Raw genomic sequence first — 27,917 nt, forward strand, 5'->3', positions numbered from 1 at the left:
ATCGCTCCCGAAATCTTCACGCTGCACCGTGCACCATCCATCGTTGATTTCACCAGTCTGATCAGCTTCCCGGAAAGCCGTTCTCGTACATGATCTTCCATAGCTCTTCGCGATCGACCGAGTCGTACGCGGCTTTGAAATCGATGAATAGGTGGTGCGTCGGGATCTGGTACTCGCGACACTTTTGGAGGATTTGGCGTAGCAAAAGATTTGGTCCGTCGTCGATTTCCTCCACAAAACCGGCTTGGTACGTCCCAACGAAATCCTTTGCTCGCTCCGACAGACGACAGAAGATGATCTGCGACAGCACTTTGTAGGCCGCGTTGAGAATAGTGATGGCTCGATAGTTCTCACATTCCAACTTGTCCCCTTCTTGTAGATCGGGCATATTACTCCCTCTTTCCACTCCTCCGGTAGCTGTTCTGTGTCCCAGACCTTGACTATCAGCCGGTGTAGACAGGCCGCCAGCTTGTCCGGGCCCATCTTGATGAGTTCAGCACCGATACCATCCTTACCCGCTGCTTTGTTGTTCTTCAGCTTCTTGATGGCATCCTTAACTTCCCTCATCGTGGGTGCTGGCTCGTCCCCGCCGTCCACCATACCGCTGACGTCGTTTCCCCGTCGCCCTGGTACTCCGCCTCTGGGCCGTTCAGGTGCTCGTCGAAGTGCTGCTTCCACCTTTCGATCACCTCGCGCTCGTCCGTCAAGATGCCTCCGTCCTTATCCCGGCACATTTCGGCCCGCGGCATGAAGCCTTTCCGGGATTGACTAAGTTTCTTGTAGAACTTACGCGTTTCGTTGGAGCGATACAGCTGTTCCATGTCCTGGCACTCCAACTCTTCCAGGCGGCGCTTCTTGTCCCGAAAGAGATGGGTTTGCTGTCTTCGCAACTGTTTGTACGACTCCTTGTTCCCACGGGTGTTGTGCAGCAGCCACTTGTCCCGCGCTGCTTTCTTCTCGTCCCAAATCGCCTGACATATTACCTATAGACACATTTAAAAGTAGCGATGACTATTTTTCATGAAAAGTTTGTTTCTAGAAAACACGCCGTGAGAACGGTTTATGATTTGGTAATTTTTGATAGAAGCTTTTAAAACCCTTTATTTTGGTGGGACAAGTGTACCGTATGGATTTAGTGTGACGAAATTGCCACTTGTTGGGAAATAAATACAAAGAATTGCATCAAAACTGATAAAAAATTATTAAGAAAAATTTTCCTCAAAAAATAAAATGATATTGTAAAAAAATATCATGTATCTTCCGAATAAAGTAAGTTTAAAAAAAACGTTCAAATTGATATTAAGATATTGTTATCTCTTTTAAAAACAAAATAATAGATTCAAATACATTATTTAAAAGATTACTATTCAGTTGATAGCAAATAAACATTATTTTTCATGCAATGATCCTTTTGCCCCAACGGGTTGTTCGTCTTGCCCCATCTAGCTGTAGAATGTGCTGAAAAACTATAATTTCAAAATCATTTTTGTATGGTTCAAATCGCCTCTTGTACATGTAACACGCTGTTTATGGAATGTAAATATCAACAAACCAAGCTTAAAATATATAAATGAGGCAATCCGTGATTTTATTTTTGGCAAATGGAGAAAAATATGGATATGTTTGACAAAATTTTAACATTCAAAAAATCAAAGCCGGAAATCCTTATTTCGTTCACACAAATCCCTCCAATCTTTAAAGCTCATTCGAGCGAAGCTCATTAATCATACATCACCATACACATTGCATACGTTTTCCCTCATATTTCCACCCCTCACAGAGGGGCGAGATAGCGAGCGGAGGGGTGGCTTGAAAAGCCATAGTTGACAAGTCGGTATCGCATAAAAGAGGGACAGCACTAAAAAAAAGCATACATACATGCACACCACTCTTTGGCTGCGCTGCAGTGTCATTCACTTTCGACTTATCCATGCTGGTTTGCTTGTTTGTGTTGTCGTTGCTGCTTCTTTTTCCTTAGCCCGATGTTGTCGTCGTCGTGTTTTTCCTGGGCTTCGTTTTCGAACAAATAAAATTTCCCAACTCCCAACTTCCGACCTCACTCCGGCTTCCGGTTGCAGAAATTAAATAACACACAATCTAATTTCCCAGCCCAGCACCACTTTCACACGAAATTTATATTTATTTATTTTTTTTTCCGTTTGGCCTTCGAGCCGACCTTAAACACAGCACGTCACTTTGGAAAAAAAATCACACAAATATTGAAAATCGCCCGGAAAATCCAATCAATTTTACCCTTCAACACAAACTTTTCCTCCTTCGAGCGCGAGCTATTGTTTTCCCAGGGCAAACAAAACAAAAACTCGTTAGTGCGTGCACGCACTAACCGTGGAAAAGTCGGAAAATACGCACTACTTTTTGGAGCACACGCGATTCGAGAACGACCAACCGTGCCGTCTTTTAGGTGAATTGATGGGGCAAATTTAGCGCGCAAAAAATCAACAAACAAAATCGAATTCGGTTTCGTGCTATTTTGGTTGTGCACTTTTCTAGCTTGATTTCGACGATTTTGATTTCTTCACTTTTTTTTCTAAATTTTCCACCAATTTCCCAAAAAACGAAAATCACGACGCAATTTCGCACACTTTTCACTGAAAAAACTTTGGAGGGAAAAAAAAACCCTCGTAAATTATCCTCAAAACAAAGACCGATGCTGCAAAAGCACCTTGTTTTGTCTCCCTCTGATGCACTCTCTCACTAAGTACCAGGTACTAAGTCGATGCTGATTTGCAACGCAAACGCACTAATTCAACTTTTTTGAACAGAGCTGGAAAACCGATCCGGCGACTTTGAGCGATTAGGCTGAACTGAGCTGAGGCGGTGCTCCTGCATAGATAACACCGACCGACCGACCGAAGGCGATGTCGACGTCGATTCGGGCGACGGGCTTTTGCGCCTCTTTATCAATCCTGGCGGTGTGTCCCGCCGGTATGGGGTTGCGGAGGACCGTGGGTGGAGGTGTGCACTGTATGGCTTCTCTCTCCTCAAAATACGGACGATCGTGGAGAGGGTGGCACAACGGGAGTTGGAAGCTTATGATTTTGGTGGTCTATGTCTCTTTCGAATTATAATGGCTTTTCTCTTTTTTTTTATTTTATATTTACAATTCAATTCAATTCGGTTTTATTAGTGAATAATCATGTTACAATTAGTTCATTCGCAGTACATAACAGAGTTTTGGAGTTCCTTTCAACTGTGTGTTAAATCTCAATCCATTTTGGAACGATTATTGCTTATGACTAAGAGATTACCAAAAGTAAGAAAAAACTTACCGAAATTGCAAAGGAAAGGGGATAGAAATAGAAAAAGCTTAAACTAGATCACAGTTTTTTTTATCTATTGTAGATGTGCTTAATCATTAGCTCCCCGAGGGCCAAAAATTGCTCCACCTTGTTACGGCAGGTCCGGAACCGCGTCATCATCTCACCCGCTAGAGCAAAAAACTCTGGCAAGGTGAATAGATCTTCCCCGGTTACTTCTTGCTGGGCCGCATCACCACTACCGGCAACGACCACGCTGGCGAACGATCGCCCCCATCCAGGAGGGTACGCTGGGTTGTTTACGGGAACCGTACGCTGTCCAGCTGCAGGAACGGTTGCGCTCGTATTCCGCTGAAAAGGGTGGGATGCTGCTGCTTTCTTCTTCCTCTTTTCCTGCTCCTCGAGGTACGCCTTGCGCGCGACGCATCCGTGGTAATTACCGGTATGGTTGCCGTCACAGTTGGCGCACCTAATGCGCGCCTTGGTGTGCTCTGCCTTGTCCCCCAAGACCGCCTTGCACGGCAGTGCACACTTCTCCGAGAGGTGTGTTTCACCACACTTCACGCAGCGGGGCGGGAGGTTGCAGTTCCGCGAGCCGTGGCCGAACTTCTGGCAACGGTGGCATTGCGCTACGTCCATTGGGTTTTTGGAGTAGAACCGCCAATTTACCCAAAAACCGTCCAACGCCTTAGTCCGTCGCAGGTCTTGGATTTTGACGGTGCCGCGGTCGAAGTACAACAGGTACAGAGTGTGCGTACCTGTGACTGTTGTCTTGCGCGAGAGCACTTTTATCTCCCGTGGCGTTATTCCGGCACCCGAGAGGTGTCCCTTCAGACTATATTGGAGGCCTTCCAGCAACTCGTCAACATCGTCCGCCAACGTATCCAAAACAAAAATTGGAGGTGGTCGCCGTTCCTTTGGAGAATTATCTTTTTTTGTCGTACTACCTTTTTTGCGTGCACGTCCATCGTCGTCGTCGTCGTCGGTAGTGCTGCTACCGTCGGTATTGTTGTTGTTGGTTTCCTCGTCACTCAGTCTCGCCAACTTGTTACTGGTAGGAATGTTGGCGGATGTTGATGCGCCACCGGTCGACAGATTGCCGGAAGTACCTGAGCGGAGTCTGTTTCTTATAGGGCTGCGATCCTGGACACGATAATTAGCGTGTAATAACTCCGGATTGAATCCATCAGCGCACACGCTCCCCTGCGCGATGGCGGACGACGCGGCGGCGTTGTTTTGTTTACCTTTTTGCACTCGGCCGGTAGACGAACTTCGCGGGTTTTTCGAGGCCGCACTCGAACTGCCACGTCCACGGCCGGCCTTCGGCATGCTGGTGGAGCAAATTCGCGGGTAATCAAGGTCGATTACGGCGGAAAATTCGACAAAAAACTTTTAGAGCTCTGAGCACTTAACTGCTGCTTGCTCTGGAGGATACACGCAGAATGATGATATTTTTAATTTAAAAATTCTTATTTCCAATGCTAAAATAGTAAACAGCGTAAACCAGTCATGTGACGTATCAAACTTCTTGATTTTGAATGGAGAGTATCCTCTAGTTGTATGTTTGCCCCCTTGACCGGTTCGCAGGTTATCCGGTGGCTACATCCGAAGATCAAAGTTGACAAACTCCTGAAACCACTCTTGCGACATATCAACGTCACATGACTGGTTCACGCTGTTTCCTAATGCGGTTCCGGATGTGGCCACCGGGGATCGGTGGAACCGGTTCCAATGGGTCGTATGGTATTTTATATTATTCAATGATTGTTTTGGATGACTATTCATGGTAGAAGAAAGCGTACCGGTTCACAAAAGGATAAATCTGATACTAATTCCAAAAAATCCGGATCTTCCGGTGGCCCGTACTCTGGCCCCGGGTCCGTGCATTGCGATTTTTCATGAGATTTTTGATCCTGGTGCAAAAACAAAGCTTTTGGTGTATAACAACCGATGATTTGTTCGAAACCATGTTGCGGTAATTTTTTGGGCCCTTTTTACCACTGTGCAATGCTTTTTAGAGATCAAAACTAAGTTGAAAATGGATTTTTGGCGAATGTCAAACTTTTTGACATATGGCGTCCTGGTGTTCATCAAGCATTCATAGCATGGTAAGAAAAATATTATGCTTTTCTGAGGAAAACCGTTGGTTCCGAAAATCCTGGATGTATTGCCGTTGAGCCCGATGAGTGTTGAACGAATCGACCTGATCTTTTCAAGAAAGTTGTTCTCCAGACGATTCGGCTAAATGAGCTGAAATTTGGCGTGAGAGTCGCTATGGGTAATATCCATAGGGACTCTCACGCCAAATTTCAGCTAATTTGGTTTGGCCTGGGGAAAACATGCCCTACAAGGGGAATCACACCAGAACTTGATCGGAGTACTTTTCAAAATCCGAACCCACCCTAATGACTATTCCAAGTTTCGCTGTTCAGTGTTAAAGTACACGGAGAAAAAAGAGTTCCCAAAATCATGAACAAAGTGTTCAATGAACAAAGTGTTCAAATCCCTCAACTATTTTTTCTCCGTGTTGTGTGTGTCCCATAAAAAGGCGATGTGGCGAAAACCTTCGGGCTCACCCGGATTTCCATAGTTTTTTGCCTCAGAAACAATGTTTTGATGCAACGAAAAATTCCCAAAAATCGTTTAGAACTCGCGATTTGCGATTTACTAAAAAAATGGTCTATTTTCGCAGAAAATATCATAGTTTGATCAAAAACCTTGAAAGAGGCGTTCAAATTGCCCCGTGTTTCACTTTAAATCATAGTTGGGTCTTCTCCGCCAACTCACATAGCAGTTGCCCCGACCCCTCTTCGATTTGCGTGAAACTTTGACCTAAGGGGTAACTTCACGTCCCTGATATCTCGTGACGGAGGGGCGGTACGACCCCTTCCATTTTTGAACATGCGAAAAAAGAGGTGTTTTTCAATGATTTGCAGTCTGAAACGGTGATGAGATAGAAATTTGGCGTCAAAGGGACTTTTGAGTAAAATTAGACGCCCGATTTGATAGCGTACTCAGAATTTCGAAAAAAACATATTTTTCATCGAAAAAAAACACTAAAAAAGTTTTAAAAATTCTCCCATTTTCCGTTACTTGACTGTAAAAAAATTGGAACATGTCATTTTATGGGAAATTTAAAGTACTTTTCAAATCTACATTGACCCAGAAGGGTCATTTTTATTTATAACAAAAAAAATCATTTTAAAATTTCGCTCCTCCGTCACGAAATATCAAAAAACGGACCTCGGATTCATGATCAGGGACAAAAGTTACCCCTTAGGACAAAGTTTCACGCAAATCGAAGAGGGGTCGGGGCAACTTTTCCCGATTTCGTGTGAGGTAGAGAATTACCCCTATGCAATATCGACAACATTGCCCAAGACAACAAATCGATCAGAAAATCCGTCTGAATATATTATGTATGAACAGTTGCGAAAATTGAAACCTTATAAATGAACAAAACTCAATATTTGGACGCTTTGGTTAAATTCTGTGGGCAGAAAAAATATCGAAAAACAGGACCTAGTTCGGAACAACAGTGTTAAAAAAAGATAATATTTAAAAAAAACTAAAGGATATTTGTTAAAATAAAATTTTCAAAGATGGACAAAAATGTAAACTTAATAGTTCTTAGTCTGAAAGTAAAACCAAAAAAGTTCAAATACCCACAGTGCACTCCACCAAAACAAGAGAGCGCCCCAAAATCCAGAGAGTCAACGCAATTTCCCTCCAAAGACGAGTTGGGTGGTAGTGTAGCAAAACCCCCCTTCAGTGATAGCAAAGTGGAATGCAAAAGTTTCCCGCGCTCTTAGCTTTCCACTGGAAAATTCACTCTCTCTTTCTCTTGTTATCAGTCCCTCTCTCAGTTGGAAAAGGGCGCTTTCGAAAGGGTTCGTGTTTTGTGCCAGCTGATGATGGTGTGCGTGTGTTTCAAGGGATAAACTACACAACTTCATTTCACACCACGAATACGGGGCCAACGGGACGATTTTAGTTTCCTTTGTGCACCGGAATGCAAAGCGAACTGTTGGAATTTTGGTTGAAAATTCATAGATTTATTAGATGGCATGAAATGTTTTGAATAATGTTTAGATTTTGTCCCATGGAATTAAGCAGTTACGCTTTATTTTGCGTTGCAAAACAACGATCAATTTAATTTTAAATAATTGAAATGGTTAATTCAATACTCGCCACAAAGCACATAAAACATATAGCTGAACAGAGGGCAAATTGAAATTTACAGCTTTCAGATTTGATGAACTGAAAATCATATTCACATTATTTGCATGTAAAGTTCGCAGGGGGCCATCATCCATGTGTTGGCGGAAAGCGTTAATGTCCTACACCAGTGGGGGGGGGGGGGGGGTCAGGGCTTACAAGTGTTGTTTGTGACATTTGTGCATGTCATTATCGTAAAAGTTTATTGGTCGTTCGCAGCGAAATGCATCTCGAACCGACACCGGCGAGAAGCTACAAACATGGGCGACCCCGGTAGTTGTTTTTGGTGTACACAACGCAGCATAAACAATTTTATTGGGGGGCGAACGATGCTTTATGGAAGTAGTAAAATATCACTTATTAGGTGATTGATTCTGTTTTTTTTTTTATTTTCGCAGAAGCTACGCCACATTTACTTACATTTTTCAAAATAAATGACGAAAACCTTACATATCATTTCTGAACATTTTTGTTTTTTTTTTTTTTTTTTTGAGTGTCCGAGTCATTATAAATAACTTTAGCTTGTTGGGTTGCAAAAAGAGGGTCTAGCCTATGATTTGAAAAAGACTCATGGGAACAAACATATTCTCTTAAAAATTTTAGTAGTTATTTTTTCGGGATCGTCATACAAAATGGGCATGTGAATTTACCTTTATCTTGAGAAGACATTTTCTGATCGTCAACAGCAAAGTTATAGGGAAAATTCCTATAAGTTGGAGAATGTATATAGGCTCATAGATCTAATCATAAATCCATTGCTCATGACTGAAAATAGAATATTTTTCTCAGTGTATTGAAGTGGATGGTAGCAGCCTAGATAGCAAATTCGCTTACATAAATAGTAATACGAGTTATATTGAAAAGAGACCAAAGAAAAATATATGGGAAATTGGTCGAGCTTTCCAGTAAAATATTTACGAGACTGGAAAATCAAGTCTGTCACATAGAAATGGACAAAAAATGGAATAAGTCCTGTTTTATCAACATTTTTTTTTTAAACCACTGAAACATCACAAGGATTGGACTAAAGACAATGGTCAATACAGAGACTTTTATGTAAAATTGTCTGCAGAATCAATTCCCACTATCGATTTTTGAAGTTTTTGACGTTTAAGGGTGCACAGCAACCAAGGAAGTTGTTGTCTTCTAATTCCAAAATTGACAAACATACGGACCCAATCTTGTAAAAATCTAATTGTAAAAATAGGCAAATTTCGATGTAAATCGCTAAGTAGACAGTACTTTGGAGGATGAATTTAAAAAAAATCATATCAATAGTTCCTGTAGTTTCGAAAATACTAAAATATCTGTAACAAAAATCTTGGTGCAAAAGCTCTAGTTGATGTGCACCGTTAAACTATTAAAAAACAGTTTTAGTAAATGATTTTTTTAATTTTAGGAGAGAATACTATCCTACATTTTTCGAGTCTTTTTGTAACATCTTAGCATAAATCCTCAAAAAATATAACGAAAAACAAGGTGACAGCATCTTAAAATTTAACTTTTAAGCATAATAACCGAGAAATTTAATAGAATTGGCGTGTATTTTCATTCAATGTATTATTGTAAGAAAGCCCGTCCAAATTGCGTATTTCAATTACGAAAATTTTGGTACCCTATCATGTATAGGACATCGCTGAAATTTTGAAGTTATCGCAGTTTTAGTGAAAAAAGTCGATTTTTTCCGTTTTCGTAATTTTCCCATTTTTGCGCGTGGCACGTCGAAAAACACAGTTTTTATTTTCAAAAAATCGTATCTCTGTGTATTGAAAAAATAACTTCACCATTTTTTGATATGTCATGTAAAACTTTCCGAGGAAGCTGATAAAAATATTTTCAGACATAGGCTCTTTGGTCTCGAGACCTTCAAAACAACATTTTAAGTTTTCATACGACCTTTGCCGGGAACCGTGGTGTAGGGGTAAGCGTGATTGCCTCTCACCCAGTCGGCCTGGGTTCGATCCCAGCCCGTCCCGGTGGCATTTTTCGAGACGAGATTTGTCTGATCACGCCTTCCGTCGGACGGGGAAGTAAATGTTGGCCCCGGTCTAACCTAGAGGTTAGGTCGTTAGCTCAATCCAGGTGTAGGAGTCGTCTCCCTGGGTCCTGCCTCGGTGGAGTCGCTGGTAGGCAGTTGGACTAACAATCCAAAGGTCGTCAGTTCGAATCCCGGGGTGGATGGAAGCTTAGGTGTAAAAAGAGGTTTGCAATTGCCTCAACAATCAAGCCTTCGGACACCTAGTTTCGAGTAGAAATCTCGCAATCGAGAACGCCAAGGCAATGCTGTAGAGCGAATAATTTGATTTTGATTTTGACGACCTTTTCAAATGTTAAGGTAGATTTTTGGAACTTCTTACTATTTTTCACAAATAGCCAAACTAATCACCTTTCTTTAGCGCCTAAAACAACAAAAATCGGATGAAACGGCACGGAGATATGATTTTTTGAAAAAAGTGGACGAAAATTGCCATTTTTCGGACCACCCTAACACGGCGTAGGTCACCCTAATGGCCAAACAAAAAAATATGGGTCGAATTATTCCGGCCAAGGAACCCCCAGATAAATTTTGAGCTCGATCGGAGAACTTTTTTTCGAATCATGCTGTTTTCGTGTGGAATTGCTGAATATACGCCCATCTCAAATGTCATTCTAGAGTGCAACTTAGGGCTTATGTAAGCCTAGGATAACATGTCTACAAAGTTTCATTGAAATCGGAAAGGGTCGGATACAAAAGTACGAGAAAAAAACCTAATTTGAGCTAGAATTGCTCAAACGTAAAACAATTCATGAGAGCCCTTAAAAATAAACCATAGCAAAAATCTTAGTTAATTTTTCATCCTGACTGAAATTTTAGTTTTCTAAACAATTATTATTTTACAGTCCAGAAGCTGAGTTTTTTTCCAGTTAATTAGTCCATCTTTTATTCACTTCAAACTAATTATTAGTCAGGACGAAAGTAAACCGTTCGGAGTTGCTGCGACTTTTCTACAATCGTTGTCTTACTACTTTTTGAAGTGTTTGTATCCATTGACACCACTCGGGGTTTGTTTAACCAAGGGATGTTTTAAATAGATAAAATAATATTTTGTTTTTGAATTAAAAATAGATTGTAGAAATGCAAGCAAAATCCAATCTTTTTTTTATTTTTATAAACATGATTTTTAAAAATATTGTTGAAATGCTCAAAAAAGGATTCAGTTTAGGTAGAGTTGGCACTTTTGGAGTAGAAATCGAAATTTATGGTCACAAAAAAAAATAAAATTTATTCTGCGATCATATTTTTCCAAAAGATACTTACCATGTAAAGCCATTTGGTGCTTACATGATACAAACAAAGAACACTCCCACAACCGGTTCATTATCATCAGTCACGTCGAAAGTATCGAAACGGTCACGTTCCGTCGTAATTCTCAATTGGTCACAGATATGTCAGAATCTGTACCTCTTCAGAGGAGAGGGGGACCCCGAAATTCCAACAGTTATTAAATTTCCTCACATGGGCCTCATTTCCTCCAAATGCGCCAAGCATTCTGAAAAAGCTCTACAGGAGGTCCTCAAGATCAGGTGACATTACAAACTCCCACACAAACATTACAAGCCACCCCGGGGAGGCAAAAAAAAGAGGAAGCACCAAACTCTAATCCTCCTGTATGCCTTCTACATTTCAACGGGTCACCCCCGTTATCCGGTTACACCGCGGCGGCCATCATCGTCGTCGGTGCAACGGTCCAAAACGTCACAAACACCACTAGTCCGCCGAGAGTTTTGAACATTTTCACCAGGAGAATCATGCCTCAACCCCTTGCTAGGAATGTGCAAGATATGTTTCCTGTGTAACGATGTTGATGCTGGTTGGCGCCATTCGTCACACAAAAGCACACACACACACATACATACAGTGGGTTCCTGGAGTCGACGGACGGTGGGTCGGGAGGTCGTCACCCCCGTTGAACTCGACACCCACGTGGATCTCCCCGCGTCAAAAAGGAGGGTCTCTTGAAACCATTGTGTGTGCCTCATTGCATCCTGCTTGACTGGGTGCTCATTTTCCATTCATTCTCCAATGGGAGCACACACAAGCACACATACATGAATTATGCGCGAGAGCACTCTAAAAGAACACACATCCACACAATACACACGGTGACGTCGGGGCTGGTGTTCGCGAGAGTATTCTGATAAAAACCAGTCCAGCTGCTCAAGAAAGAGTCACTAAGAAGCAGGTTTCTTTTCTTTTGCCATCATCTGCATGCACCTTAACTATTCATGCCATGTTTCGCGGAGGAGGGCTTTGCTCTTAACACTTCTAACTTGAATGACGTTGGAACATTATTGTTGAAATAAAACATAAAACGTATTGGAAAGAATCTTTGAATCTTTGAATCTTTGAATCTTTGAATCTTTGAATCTTTGAATCTTTGAATCTTTGAATCTTTGAATCTTTGAATCTTTGAATCTTTGAATCTTTGAATCTTTGAATCTTTGAATCTTTGAATTTTTGAATCTTTGAATCTTTGAATCTTTGAATCTTTGAATCTTTGAATCTTTGAATCTTTGAATCTTTGAATCTTTCAATCTTTGAATCTTTGAATCTTTGAATCTTTGAATCTTTGAATCTTTGAATCTTTGAATCTTTGAATCTTTGAATCTTTGAATCTTTGAATCTTTGAATCTTTGAATCTTTGAATCTTTGAATCTTTGAATCTTTGAATCTTTGAATCTTTGAATCTTTGAATCTTTGAATCTTTGAATCTTTGAATCTTTGAATCTTTGAATCTTTGAATCTTTGAATCTTTGAATCTTTGAATCTTTGAATCTTTGAATCTTTGAATCTTTGAATCTTTGAATCTTTGAATCTTTGAATCTTTGAATCTTTGAATCTTTGAATCTTTGAATCTTTGAATCTTTGAATCTTTGAATCTTTGAATCTTTGAATCTTTGAATCTTTGAATCTTTGAATCTTTGAATCTTTGAATCTTTGAATCTTTGAATCTTTGAATCTTTGAATCTTTGAATCTTTGAATCTTTGAATCTTTGAATCTTTGAATCTTTGAATCTTTGAATCTTTGAATCTTTGAATCTTTGAATCTTTGAATCTTTGAATCTTTGAATCTTTGAATCTTTGAATCTTTGAATCTTTGAATCTTTGAATCTTTGAATCTTTGAATCTTTGAATCTTTGAATCTTTGAATCTTTGAATCTTTGAATCTTTGAATCTTTGAATCTTTGAATCTTTGAATCTTTGAATCTTTGAATCTTTGAATCTTTGAATCTTTGAATCTTTGAATCTTTGAATCTTTGAATCTTTGAATCTTTGAATCTTTGAATCTTTGAATCTTTGAATCTTTGAATCTTTGAATCTTTGAATCTTTGAATCTTTGAATCTTTGAATCTTTGAATCTTTGAATCTTTGAATCTTTGGATCTTTAAATCTTTGAATCTTTGAATCTTTGAATCTTTGAATCTTTGAATCTTTGAATCTTTGAATCTTTGAATCTTTGAATCCTTGAATCTTTGTACTTTTGTCCCTGGTGACGAATCCAACGTCCGCTTTTTGATATCTCGTGACGGAAGGGCGGTACGACCCCTTCCATTTTTGAACTTGCGAAAAAAGAGGTGTTTTTCAATAATTTGCAGCCTGAAACGGTGATGAGATAAAAATTTTAAGTCAAAGGGACTTTTATGTAAAATTGTACGACCGATTTGATAACGTACTCAGAATTCCAAAAAAACGTATTTTTCATCGAAAAAAAAAACACAAAAAAAAATTAAAAACTTTACTATTTTCCGATACTTGACTGTAAAAATTTTTGAAACGTGTCATTTTAAGAGAAATTTAATGACTTTTCAAATCTTCATTGACCCAGAAAAGTCATTTTTTCATTTAAAGCAAAATTTTTCATTTTCAAATTTCGTGTTTTTTTCTAACTTTGCAGGGTTATTTGAAGAGTGAAATAATGTTCTACAAAGTTGTAAAGCAGACAATTACAAAAAAAATCATATATAAACATTAGGGTGGTCCAAATCCGGACTTTTTTGGGGCTACCCCCTGAAGTCAAAGATTGACCCATCACTAGGCTAAATTCCAAATTTGAGCTCATTCTGACCACGGGAACCCCTCCCTCCAATCGCTTAAAGTTTGTATGGGAAAAATCGTCAAAATGTATGGAGAAAAGCAACTGTTTTACTTTTTTACCTGTGGAAGGCGCCATAGTTATCCGATTCTTACCATTTCTCAAATGTAGAACCTTCATTAAATTTAGAACAACTTTCCCGAAGACACCAGAGCAGTTCTCTAGGATTTCGGTCATTCGATTTTTTTTGTATTTTTTAATCCGACTGAAACTTTTTTGGTGCCTTCGGTATGCCCAAAGAAGCCATTTTGCATCATTAGTTTGTCCATATAATTTTCCATACAAATTCGGCAGCTGTCCATACAAAAATGATGTATGAAAATTCAAAAATCTGTATCTTTTGAAGGAATTTTTGATCGATTTGGTGTCTTCGGCAAAGTTGTAGGTATGGATACGGACTACACTGGAAAAAATAATACACGGTAAAAAAATTTGGTGATTTTTTTATTTAACTTTTTATCACTAAAACTTGATTTACAAAAAAACACTATTTTTAATTTTTTGATATGTTTTAGAAGACATAAAATGCCAACTTTTCAGAAATTTCAGGTTGTGCAAAAATCACTGACCGAGTTATGAATTTTTAATCAATACTGATTTTTCAAAAATCGAAATTTTGGTCGTAAATTTTTCAACTTCATTTTCGATGTAAAATCAAATTTGCAATCAAAAGTACTTTACTGAAATTTTGATAAAGTGCACCGTTTTCAAGTTATAGCCATATTTAAGTGACTTTTTGAAAATAGTCGCAGTTTTCATTTTTAAATTAGTGCACATGTTTGCCCAGTTTTGAAAAAATATTTTGAAAAGCTGAGAAAATTCTCTATATTTTGCTTATTTGGACTTTGTTGATACGACCTTTAGTTGCTGAGATATTGCAATGCAAAGGTTTAAAAACAGGAAAATTGATGTTTTCTAAGTTTCACCCAAACAACCCACCATTTTCTATCGTCAATATCTCAGCAACTAATGGTCCGATTTTCAATGTTAATATATGAAACAATTGTGAAATTTTCCGATCTCTTCGAAAAAATATTTTGGAATTTTCAAATCAAGACTAACATTTCACAAAGGCCAAACATTCAATATTACGCCCTTTTAAAATGTTTGTCTTGATTTGAAAATACCAAAATATTTTTTCGAAAAGATCGGAAAATTTCACAATTGTTTCATATATTAACATTGAAAATCGGACCATTAGTTGCTGAGATATTGACGATAGAAAATGGTGGGTTGTTTGGGTGAAACTTAGAAAACATCAATTTTCCTGTTTTTAAACCTTTGCATTGCAATATCTCAGCAACTAAAGGTCGTATCAACATAGTCCGAATAAGCAAAATATAGAGAATTTTCTCAGCTTTTCAAAATATTTTTCCAAAACTGGGCAAACATGTGCACTAATTTAAAAAATGAAAAACTGCGACTATTTTCAAAAAGTCACTTAAATATGGCTATAACTTGAAAACGGTGCACTTTATCAAAATTTTAGTACAGTACTTTTGATTGCAAATTTGATTTTACATCGAAAAAAGTTGAAAAATTTTACGACCAAAATTTCGATTTTTTGAAAAATCAGTATTGATTAAAAATTCATAACTCGGTCAGTGATTTTTGCACAACCTGGAAATTTCTGAAAAGTTGGCATTTTATGTCTTCTAAAACATATCAAAAATAAAAAAATTAAAAATAGTTTTTTTGTAAATCAAGTTTTAGTGATAAAAGTTAAATAAAAAATCACCAAATTTTTTTACCGTGTATTATTTTTCCAGTGTAGTCCGTATCCATACCTACAACTTTGCCGAAGACACCAAATCGATCAAAAATTCCTTCAAAAGATACAGATTTTTGAATTTTCATACATCATTTTTGTATGGACAGCTGCCGAATTTGTATGGAAAATTATATGGACAAACTAATGATGCAAAATGGCTTCTTTGGGCATACCGAAGGCACCAAAAAAGTTTCAGCCGGATTAAAAAATACAAAAATTAAAATTGAAGAAAAAAGACCGATTTCGTAGAGAATTGCTCACCATATTTTTAGGATTTTTTCCCGCGAAGTTATTAGCGCCCAAAAATGGCCATTTTTGCGCGGCCAGCTGTAAGGGGCTACCTAACAACGATGTTTATTTCCAATTCGTACACGCACGTGCTTTCTCTCAGGTTCAAACTCTCTCACGACACGAGCTTGCTCGCCTGCCTGCCTGCCTGCCTGTTTGCCTACAAGCGCGCGCTGTTTCTCTGCTTGGACTTTTGTCGTCGTCGTCGTTTTCGATTGTTATCCGCTGCGCTGCGTTCCTGGCATGTTTATTATAATTTTCAGGATAAATTTCGATATTTATTTCGAGATATAAAATTAAATGTAATATGTGATTTACAATAGATATCATATTATCAGAGCGTGTGGGAGAGAATACAAATTTCGATAAATTAGTTCCTCCATGAATTGTCATCTGTTATTATTGAGTAAATTTTTAAATAGGGATATTGTAATTTAAATTTATTTCTAGTTTTTTTAAATGGTACCATATCAAACTCAAGACTGGGATTTTAACTATTCTTGAAAAAATAAAAGACTTTTTTTAACTTAGTCAAGTATAGATTTCAGGAAGAATAATACACTTAGACAACTCATCGATTATGGGAACTGTTTTTTCACTTTTGTATACTATCAAACAAGCTTAAAAAGAAAATATTTGAAGTTTTTTCGTAGCCCTATGATCACGACTATTTTTCATTCCATACAAAATATTTTAATCTGCCGAAAATAAAACAAACTTCCTTACAACAAATTGCGGTATATTTTGCTTTTGACGATTATTAGAAGTTTATGTCAGATTACGAAACATACAAAAAGTGCAACGATGTCTAAAAGAAAAGCCTCAAAAATAGAGATTGTTGAGCTAGCTAGTTTTATATCTGGAATCAAATTGACTTCGAATTGACAAGCAGTTGGTCGGATGATATTTAGAGTAAAAAACAAAATTTGTATTACCTGTAGATTTTTTTTAAATAACTCTAATAAGCATATACGACAACTGCGTGTAATGCTTGGAAAAACTAACAAACCCTATTCATTTGCTTCAATCTTTTAAATGAGCCTAAGCCAAAGCCTAAGCTGCCTTTTATTCAAATTATTTTTTTTCAGTGCACTTTAAAAAAAAATTGACATGATCTAAGAATTTATATGCTAAATAAATCTCAAAACAAACCTGCTATTTTAGTTGAAAATTATAACATGCCAGGAACGCAGCGCAGCGGATAGCAAACGAAAACGACGACGACGACAAAAGTCCAAGCAGAGAAACAGCGCGCGCTTGTTGGTAAACTGGCAGGCAGGCAGGCAGGCGAGCAAGCTCGTGAGAGAGTTTGAACCTGAGAGAGAGCACGTGCGTGTACGAATTGTAATTAAACATCGTTTTTATGTAGCCCCTTACAGCTAGCCACGCAAAAATGGTCAGTTTTGAGCGCTAATAACTTCGCGGGAAAAAATCCTAAAAACATTGTGTCTTCGGGAAAGTTGTTCTAAATTTAAACAGTTGCTTTTCTCCATACATTTTGACGATTTTTCCCATACAAACTTTAAGCGATTGAAGGGAGGGGTTCCCGTGGTCAGAATGAGCTCAAATTTGGAATTTAGCCTAGTGATGGGTCAATCTTTGATTTCAGGGGGTAGCCCCAAAAAAGTCCGGATTTGGACCACCCTTATAAACATAAGGGGTTTGCTTATAAACATCACAACCTTTAGCGATTTTACGAAAAAAAGTTTTGAAAAATTTGATCGTCATTGATCCTGGCCGTTCATGGTCGCCCGCGACAGACACGAACGACAAAACAAAAAGAAACGCAAAAACTTTTTCGTAAAATCGCGATAGCTCGTGATGTTTATAAGCAAACCCCTTATGTTTACACATCATTTTTTTGTAATTATTTGCTCTACAACATTATAGAACATTGTTACACTCTAAAAAATAACCCTGCAAAGTTAGAGGAAACACGAAATTTTAAAATGAAAATTTTTGTTCTAAATGAAAAAAATACCCTTCTAGGTCAATGTAGATTCGAAAAGTACGTTAAATTTCCCTTAAAATTGCATGTTCCAAAAAATTTTACACTCAAATAACGGAAAATGGCAAAGTTCTTAAAACTTTTTTAGTGTTTTTTCGTACAATTTTACATAAAAGTCCCTTTGACGCCAAATTTCTATCTCATCACCGTTTCAGGCTGCAAATTATTGAAAAACACCTCTTCTTCCGCAAGTTCAAAAATGGAAGGGGTCGTACCGCCCCTCCGTCACGACATATCAAAAAACGGACGAATCCGAGGGGACAAAAGTTATTATTTAGGTCAAAGTTTCACGCAAGTCGGAGAGAGTTTAGGGCAACTGTTCCCGATTTCGTGTCAGTTGGTAAAGAATTACCCAGGTATTATTTAACATGTTTGAAATATTATTTCTGATTAAAAAAATCTAAATAACTTTTTTCAAAGAGAATACAGAATTGTACAAAATGTTTAAATTTTTAACACTGAAGATAATTAACTATTAGTAGCTCTGCAATGTAAAATGAGTAAAACTTAAGGAGTCATTAGACTATGACAAACAAACAAACTCGCATTTTTTACAATGTACCTGCTTTTTTTTATTTGCTAGCATTTGTACGCAGAAACGGCAGCCTGTATGCTTTGTTTGCGAGTTTGGCAAACTGTACAAAACGAAAAAATGTGAGTTTGTTTGTTATGGTCTTATACCTCCTTTACAATGCTTAAATTTCCTTTTTTTATCCGGTGTATTGTAGCAACCAGAGGTCCAATCTTTACTGTTTCATAGACAAATTTATTTCAAATTTTCTGAACTTCGAAAGAAAATTTCGCAAAAAAACGAATCAAAATCGAATAATTTCAGAACAACGCATTTATTTTAAATTTCTTTGTTGTCATGATATTAAACAAAATTTTGAAGTGAGCTTTATTAATTTTTTTTAAACAGCAATAAAAAAATAAAAATTGCTGAGTTTTGTCCCTCATAACATACCAGAAAAATAATATAAAAATACGGATTTTGTTAATAAGAAGTTTGTTTTCATGTGATATATGATTAAATAGTCTTTATCAATTCCTACAACTTTTCAATGACACCAAATCGATCAGAACATTGCTCTAAAGATACAGATTTTTGACTTCTTGTAGGGACAGCTGCCAAAATAGCTTTTTTGATCACATGGCCTTCACCAAGTTTGAAGTGAATGATAAAATAAAAAAATAATACCCATTTCTGGTTTTGGTGAAGAATTCTTCTAAAAAATACTGTATGAATATTATTAAACAACATTTAAAAGGGTATTTTCTGAAGATTTTAATTTTTTTTCGACGCTAATGAAAGTAGAAAAAATCATTTTGCGATAAAAAAATATATTGCATTAATTGACCGTTTTGAAAATTCCTAATTTCATTCTAAAATTGATTTTGATTGATTTAATTGGTATTTCAAAAAAACACTATTTTCTTAAAATTTTTATCATTTTTCAAAACAATTTGATCTTCAGAAAGAAAGCACAAATAAATATAATTTTCATTTGGCAATTTACAAAAAAAATGTGCTGAATTTTTTTTTTTTGCATTTCCGTCGTGAAACTATTTACTTTTCCTGTCATTCTTGAACGACGAAATAGCCTACTTTTCTGTACCAAAAATAACAGAATCGAATAGCAACACTTTTCAAAATAAATGCTGAAAAGTTCTAATTTTCAGCACTCAAATGGGTGCTGAAAAGTTGAACTTTTCAGCACTTGTTTCGAAAAGTAACTGTTTTCAACATTTTTTTGATTTAAACGATTTATCGGTAAACCTCGTTGGAAAAAATTTACGACTCGGAAAAATCCTCTTTTTGCAACTTGTTGCATAAACTACTATTTCAATTTGGGATTTTTATTTAATTCAAGAGATAATTTTCTGAACGATTTTGTTTCTTGAGAAAAGTTTTTACGGCTTTTCAGGAAAGTATAGTTACACTCTAAACAAATAAACCAACTGTAAAAGTAACTTTTCATTTCTTCATGTGTGTTTTTGATCATTTTTTGTTCTAGGAATAGTGATTCTTTGAAAAAAAGCTGAATTTCTGCAAATAAAAAAGGTTTCACAAATCAAAGAATTAAAGAATTGAAAATTTAACATGTCACATTGAAGCATACAAAAACACTAGAGTACTTTTTTGAAAACAAATGCGCCATGGGTTTCCGAAGGGGCCAGCCACCATCTAAAAGTATCTGTATCTTTAAAGGGTCACTTCCTAGCATGTTGGTATGTTCTACAAAGTTGTTCCCCAGTTCAAAACCTATCTCCTACTATAAGAATCAAGTCATTTCATCGATTTATAAAAAAAAAATCCTAATACAATGTAAAAAAAGATAGTTTCCCATGGAAAATAAATCAAAATCCCATATAAATTTCAAATTAAAACTGGAGCTCCTAGACCTTACCAAATGGGCTCAAATTTTCAGGAGTGCTTCTGGGGACATAAAAGAACGAAATTCCGGTTGATGCAAGACAAAATAACAACTTTTGTCTTTTTCATAGAAACGTGAACCACGCTAATTGACATATTAAAGATTCGAAGAATTGAAGAAGTTAAGAAAAGGAGAATCGAAGAAACATTTGAAAACTTTGGATACTTTATGTACCTAGCTTTGCTGTAATCATTTGTGAATAAGTAAACGCTCGCAAAAAAATACAATATCGCAGATATAATCGCAACCTGGGCGGATCGATACCATCCCAGAAATAATCTCTCCATAAACTTTGATGACCCAAATACCATTCCTCTTCAAAAGCCAGCTCCTCCCATCCTTCTGCGCCCTCCGGACGACACAATTCACTTTCGGAAAGTTTACAACTTTCCACTATATCCATTCCGTTCCGTTTCACTTTATTTGTTTGGTTGGTTTCTGATAATCCCCAACTTTTCAACTTTCCTCTACGTATAGCAGGGCCCAAGTGTAGGACATAATAGTGGCCACAGCCCAAGCCATGTCCACGTCAGCAATGTTTATGTTTTCATTATCCTGGCTGCACTTTCCTAATCCTGCCACCCATTCAGCGACTTTTCACTTGTGGTTTTAGGGGAGGGTGCCCAATCTTCGATATTTTTTTGAAATGATCGAATTTGATATTTGCTTGTATGCATAGACATTTTATAGAAACATTTTTTTTTTGCAATGTTTTGTAGACAAATTTTAACTCGTTTTCCCTCAAGTTGCCTTGAAAAAGTTATCGTTTTGCCGGTTCTGATAAAAACTACCCCCGCAAAAGCAAAATTGAAAAGTTTTTTTCCTCCCCATCAGCTTCTTCTTGTGTTTCCTTCTCTGTCCCATTGCCACCGATATGGCTGCGCCGGCGGCTGACTGAAAATTCGTATTCGTCGTCGTCGTCATGTTCTCGATATGCCGACCAGCACCAAACACAGACAAACACAGACACATGACACACGGGAGAGGATAAAAACATTGCCCATAGTACAGTAATCATACTTACAAGAAGAACCATTCTCGATGGTCTTTAGTGTGATGAGGGGGTGGAGAAGACGGTTGAAAAAAGGGAAAATTGAACCAGCGATACTTTGTGTTCACAATCATAGAGTGATACGATTTTTAGAAGTTTTTTCAAAGTTTTAAGAAGAAGTTCAAAGTTTTAAATTAATTGTGTCTGTATCAGTTTACAATGGCCATAACATACTCAACGACATGCCTTTCGAGCATCGCTGCTATGAGAAGGGCTGTTATTAACAATTCAAAACAAAGATAAGTAAATCCCTTTATTTACTTATGACTTGATCATTTAAAAGGTGGCATTAACAATTAAGACAGATTGTGAAGAGTGAAATTTTCAAAATTAATAGCGTCAATTGACAGATTTAACATTTTGAACCAATCTACCAAATAGTTTGCATCCTATCCTCCCTTTCCCGTACACTCAAAGAGGCTTCCACAGAGGAGGTGAAAAGTGTTTTTGCCTTCACCGAGCTAGAACAACCGGATCATAGTTTATGTTGTGCCTGCCCCGGAGCCTCAAGAGCACTCAGCAAACGACAACCGGGGACTATCTCTGCCCTCCCCCTCCTGGACTTACCAGTTGCGAAAACAAATCAAGAGGAAAGTTCGTCTCCAAGATGCCAAGATGTCGTCGTTGGAAAAGCCTTATCTCCTCGGACTTCTTCGTTACCTTTTTTTTTTGTTGTGTATCAGGATGGGGAAGTAAAGTTGAGAATTCCAAGAGGTTTTGCGGATTGCGTCATGTGCTCGGTGAGAGTTTGGTGCCATGCACCCACGTAGAGATACATTATAGTAATGGTTGGACGTGCCGGAGTTGACAATTGGAGAGACTTTATGCAAATAACATTACGGAAGAGTGCGAAGTGGTACAGATCAAATGTAATACGGGTAGATTCCTTCCAGGTATTGAATGGTTCCGCAATTACTTGATCAAAGAGGAAAGTAAAGAAAGTCTCATGGGAAATTTGGGTCATCAATTTCAATTGTGTTGATGTTCAACACATCAATCATTTTCATTTCTCCGTTGCCAACTCAAGTTTATAATTCCTTTCATATTTTCAAAATTCACTCCTGCTGAGTTCAGAGCAAAAATTGTTTACCCAAACCCCTCGATCTGATAATATGTGTGTCTGCTTGCAGCGTATCGATTTGGCGGCGAAGGGTACGTAAACATAAACAGAGCAATATTAGCGAACGTCAACAAACGATGCCGAGCCACACCCACGTCAGCCGGGATGATCCAAACACACCCAAGTCTGTATAAACGGTTCAGCTGACTTTCGGGCTGGGACTAGCGCTGCCGGGGCCGATATTAAGAGCGTAATTTCTCAAAGATGATATGGGAGTCTCCATTGGGAGGTTATTTTTAGAATGGACGTTTTGAGAACATTATCAATTTTTTTTTCAATTCGGTTTTATTGGTGAATAATTATGATACAATGAGTTATTTTGAAGTGCATAACAGAGTTTCGGAGTTCCTTTCAGCTGTGTGTTGCACCATAATCCATTTTGGAACAATTATTTCTTTAACTAAGGCACTAGCAAGCGTTAGAAAAAAAATAAAAAAAAACTTACAGAAATTGCAAAGGAAAGGGGATAGAGGAAGAAAAAGCTTATATCTAGATCACAGGTTATTTATCCTTTGTAGATGTGTTTGATCATCAGTTTCCCAAGGGCCAGGAATTGTTCCGCCTTGTTCCGGCAGCTCCGAAACTGCGTCATTATCTCCCCCGCGAGAGCAAAGAACTCCGGCAGGGTGCACGGAGAAAAAAGAGTTCCCAAAATCGTGAACAAGCGTTCATGAAAATGGGAACCACGAACAAAGTGTTCAAATTTCATGGTACGTTTTTGAAAATCGTACCATGGGATTTGAACACTTTGTTCGAGGTTCCCATTTTCATGAACACTTGTTCACGATTTTGAGAACTCTTTTTTCTCCGTGTGAATAGATCTTCCCCGATGACTTCTTGCTGGGTCGTACTGCCGCTACCGGCAGCGACCATGCTGGCGAACGAACGCCCCCAACCAGGAGGGAACGCTGAGTTTTCCGCTGGAACCGTAAGCTGTCCAGCTGCAGGAACGGCTGCGCTCGTACTTCACTGAGGAGGGTGGTTCGCTGCTGCTTTCTTCTTCCTCTTTTCCTGCTCCTCGAGGTAGGCCTTGCACGCGACGCATCCGCGGTAATTACCGGTATGGTTGCCCTCACAGTTCGCGCACTTTACGCGCGGCTTGGTTTGTTCCTTTCGTGGCAGTGCGCACGCCTCCGAGAGGTGTGGCTCACCGCACTTCACGCAGCGGGGCCGGAGGTTGCAGTTCCGCGAGCCGTGGCCAAATTTCTGGCAACGGTGGCATTGCGCTACGTCCGTCGGGTTCTTGGTGTAAAACCGCCAGTTTACCCAAAAACCGTCCAACGCCTTAGTCCGCCGCAGGTCTTGGATCTTGACGGTGCCGCGGTATAAGTACAACAGGTACAGTGTGTGCGTACCTGTAACCATTGTCTTACGCGAGAGCACTTTTATCTCCCGTGGTTTTATTCCGGCGTCCGAAAGGTGCTTCTTCAAGTCGGAAACTGGACGGTCTTAGTTACACTGTAAGAAGACCTTAACAGGGGGCTTCTCGGGGTTGAATGTGTAGAAGTTGAAGTTGCTACGCTTCAATTCTTCAAACACCAGGTCGACATTTTTTTTATTCAGTGTGATCACTTGCACTGCCGACTTATCGATTTTTGAGAACATTATTAATTAATTAGGCATTGATGAAAGAATCTGTTTTTTGTTCTTAATATTTATATCATATTTAACCATGTTGTCAGTTGTGTGCTATCTTGTGACAACAACCATTTAGTACTTTTCGAGAAAATCGATTTTTAAAGTTTGTTGGTAAATAATTTCAAAACTATGAATGATAGAGCCAAACTTTTTCAAGCAATCGGTTCGTATACTATCGCTTAACAAACGCTTCAAGTTTCAATTAATTTGGTTACACCAGTTAAAAGATACAGTAAATAATGTAAACCAAAATCTGAAAAGCACGTGTCACAAGTATGATTCGAAAGTAAAATTGTACTACGTGTCACAAGTGTGCACAGAATTCCCATACAAACTAAAACAAGCTCAAATCAATGGTTTAATCGACTTAATCAGTATATTTTTATAAACAAAAGGTTGCATTGCCTTTAGAAAGTATGTGTGGACATAAATTTGTGAAAACAAGAAAAATTTTCCACATTTTCCAACAACATGTCACAAGTGTGCATCATCATTTTGATGATAAATTGGTCTATGTCACAAATGTGTATTGCGATATCCGGGAAACGGAAGCGAGTTTCCAAAATCGGGTTAAAGCATCTTGTAGTGTTTGTTAAGTATAGCAAAACGTCATCATTAACTCATTTTCGACCAAAATGGTCTATGTCACAAGATAGCACACAGCTGACGATGTTATAAAAAACAACCTTAAATTCTTGACCAACTTGAGAAAAGGGTGAGTGATCTTTTTGACAGCAGAAACTTTGTTGCAAATTCCAAGAAAGCAGGTCACTTTTAAACAAAACCAGGAGTGTAAACTTTAGCTGGGCACCCCAGCAACACTCCGGAGTTGTGTTATTAATTTGATTTTGTTTAACCACGGTGGATTTTCTTGAAATTTCGAACTGTCACGAACCATGGCTCATAAAAAAAGAGCAACGGATCTTTTTGAAATTCCAGTCCATTGAAAGAACCGTTAATAGATGGAATGAATAGAATGATGAGGTGACATAAACTTTGAAAAATATTTGCAACGGCCTAACATTGATGCCAACATTTGAAAGTTTTAAGCTTATATTTTCAGTTTCCTAGTTTTCTTTAAAATTCCCAAAGTGAATGATTTTCAAATAATAAAAAATAACTACATTGTACAACTGAGCGTTAATCAGAAATAATCGCAATTTTGTGAATTTTAAGGCAATTTTCTGAAATATCTAAAATTTAAGATTTGTTGAAGGCTTAGGTTCGAGTAGAAGTCTTGATTAGAAACCACCAAGACCTTCGGTTTTCAAGTACATTTTCTCGTTTTAATTTTTTTTCTAATAATATATACAAGGCCAATCAAAAATCGCACTGATCTTTAAATAGCCTTTTTAGGCTGGTACAAATATTTTTAAAAGTTTTTGTCACCCCCCCCCCCCCCCCCTCAAAATTGGCCCGAAAAATCAGGGGGCAAAAAAAATATTTTTACAATAAACTTCAAAATTTCAATGAAAATTCTGCGTTTAAAATCATTTTTAGGATATTAAGTTTATTAAAAATCTTATGATTTTTTGAAAATTTTCGATGCAAAATCTTTTTTTTCGATACAATTTTTGTTTTTGTCAGATCTTAGATTTTTTGAAAACTAATGATTGCAAAACAACTGAACTAGTGTAAAATGCATTTTAAAACACTTTTTTCATTTAAATGTGAAGACTATGGCTTGTTATTTAAATTTTTATATTTTTTTATTTTTTGCCCCCCCCTCCCTTGACCTCGGCCAGGGCCGAGGGACAAAAACTTTTTTAAATATTTGCATCGGCCTTATCAAAATTTTGAAAAAGAGAGAAAGAGCCGTTCAAAAGAGTCGCTCTAAGCGAACGAAAATGAGCAGCTCCTACAAAAAAGGCGGTTTTGCCCACCTCTAATATCCCCTTAACACGACTTTGCACCATCATGTACTATAGCTCATAAGATGAATATAAAACGTCGTTCTTGCTAAATAAATTGAAAAACATCATTCACTGAACCCTAACCGCCATACAATACATAGGAATCTGAAAAATTTGGCCAAGAAACCTCAAAAATTTTGCCAAATCGGAGCACTTTTGATGGGATACTGCCGGTTTGACGTGGAATCACTAAAAAAACTCACTGTTCACAAATCAAAAAACAGAACAAGATCCAATCAGAACAAAAGTGATCGCTCAGTAAAAGAAGATGTGTTGCTGCTTGCTGCTGTGAGGAATTCATAAATTGATGGATCGGACCACTTTGAAGTGTGTTGTTACGTATGAACTTGTTTAATGTTTGTTTATCAGTTGGGAAATGTGGGTTTTGCGATCGTGAGATTTGGGAATACTGTAAACAAATTTTTATCCGGACTTGATCTTTGATTGACTTAGTTTAGTATCCAAAGCCAAGATCATTTGAGGTGGTTTTAGAAGCAAAAGATTTTAAAAAGTCCAAGGTGTAAATCTAAAAAGTTTCTGAAAATTTAATTTGAGTGCTCAAACTCTTTTCAAATGGTAATTAAAATTTTCCTAATTAAAGCAATAAATTTCAAGCAAAACAAATTGATTTACATCTGAAACCGAGCACCTGTTGATGAAGTGTGACCGGGCGGTAACTTCAGTGCAATTTAATCCCATCACGCTAGAGGAAAACATCTCGTCAAGAAGAAGCCCACTTCCGGCGGATAAAGCGCTCAACTGGTTCGCCCGTCCGTTGACGGATAAGGTCAGGTCCACTTCTTCAAGGGGCCTGTGTCTGCAGTGTCCGTCACGTAAGACCCGCCATCCATCTAGATCGGCCCGAGTGAGTGTGGATTTCACTTGATTGGATATGTGTGTGTACGTACGCCAAGCCATCACCGAGTACTTGCTGGATATATTTTTAGATATTTTATTACGACGATGCGATAGTGGCGGTCGCCGTAGGAAGATCTGGACATTTAAGCTTTTTTTCGCTTCTCGTATTTATCGCACTAATGGTCGCAAATGCCATGAACAAGTTGGCTCGTCTTAGAGTTTGACTGTAGATACCTTGACCATGGTATTATAAAGTAATTTATCAGTAATTTTATGGATTCTCATGCTCCTAAGAGACTGGCACAGAATTAAATTTGTTTCCACATCAATTTTGATATTAAAATTCATAGTCACTACGATGTAAAGCAAGTGAATAATCCAAAACCTACATCCATAACATCTAACAGCGGAGGTGCACTTGGCCAAGATGGCTCAAAGTGCTGCATTCAAGAGTGATGACAAATGGCTTTCCTTTCCAGAGGTGGCACCAAGACATCTTCTGCTCTACACAAGATGACAGTTGATGTCTCCCCGAAGGCTTACGTGAAGGCCGGAGGCTACATTATTACAGATATTGCATCCAATCAACGGATCATAGCTTCTCTGGCACAGCGGGAAAGATCTGTTGAATTTGAAATTGTCTTTAATTAGAGCATGAGTTAGAAACTAGCACAACAAGTTCTCGATACCGCAAATTAGTTTCACTGCTAGCAGAATTGTCACTCGAGTACTTGGAGCGTTCTGCACAAATAGAAGCCAAGGAGGACCGCACTAAACAGTCCGGCAAATAGGCAATAATAATTGAAATTGATGATGGGTCGGTCTGAAGAGAGATAGGGAGAGGAGTCGCACTTGAAGTTTAACTACGGAGGCGACGCGTGCCAGTGTTAATTGGAAGCATCAACTCCGTATGACTGAACTTGGGTATTGAAACTGGTGGTTAGATTTTGGTGACGAATCAGCAAATCCTACCAAAGAAGTCTCTAAAATTCCCGTCTAATTTTGACTGGTTTTCGCATTGAAATAGTGCTGGTGGTTGTGTAACAGACATGACCAATATGACAAAAATCTTTGCTGGTTTGTTAATAATACAATCAGTCCGTTTAAGAAAGATCCTTACCAAAAACCTTCGAAATATTACATAAATTTGCATCGGTCCGCAAATGTCCCTCATCAAAACATTCCTGAGGGCTCTGGACTTCTAT

The 27,917-nt window shown here is 38.0% G+C and overlaps 1 protein-coding gene across 9 annotated transcripts in view; it reads right to left on the reverse strand.

The window, feature by feature from the left end:
* Nucleotides 1-27,917, reverse strand: part of LOC6032553 (exocyst complex component 4) — a 183,305-nt gene that overhangs the window by 128,899 nt on the left and 26,489 nt on the right. The window contains exons 1-2 of one of the 9 annotated variants that reach the window (XM_038262606.1): nucleotides 2,724-2,880; nucleotides 1,879-2,194 (exon numbers count right to left, since the gene is read on the reverse strand). The exons of 3 other annotated variants lie outside the window; for them this stretch is intronic. In XM_038262606.1, coding sequence (XP_038118534.1) covers nucleotides 1,879-1,932 — 54 coding nt within the window. In that variant the 5' untranslated portion in view covers nucleotides 1,933-2,194; nucleotides 2,724-2,880. Of the gene's footprint in view, nucleotides 1-1,878; nucleotides 2,289-2,683; nucleotides 2,881-27,917 lie in introns of those variants that run through there. 5 more of the 9 variants (XM_038262608.1, XM_038262610.1, XM_038262605.1 and 2 more) reach the window with 5 other exon arrangements.

This window comes from Culex quinquefasciatus, chromosome 3 (assembly GCF_015732765.1).
Source record: "Culex quinquefasciatus strain JHB chromosome 3, VPISU_Cqui_1.0_pri_paternal, whole genome shotgun sequence".
Taxonomy (NCBI): Eukaryota; Metazoa; Arthropoda; class Insecta; order Diptera; family Culicidae; genus Culex; species Culex quinquefasciatus.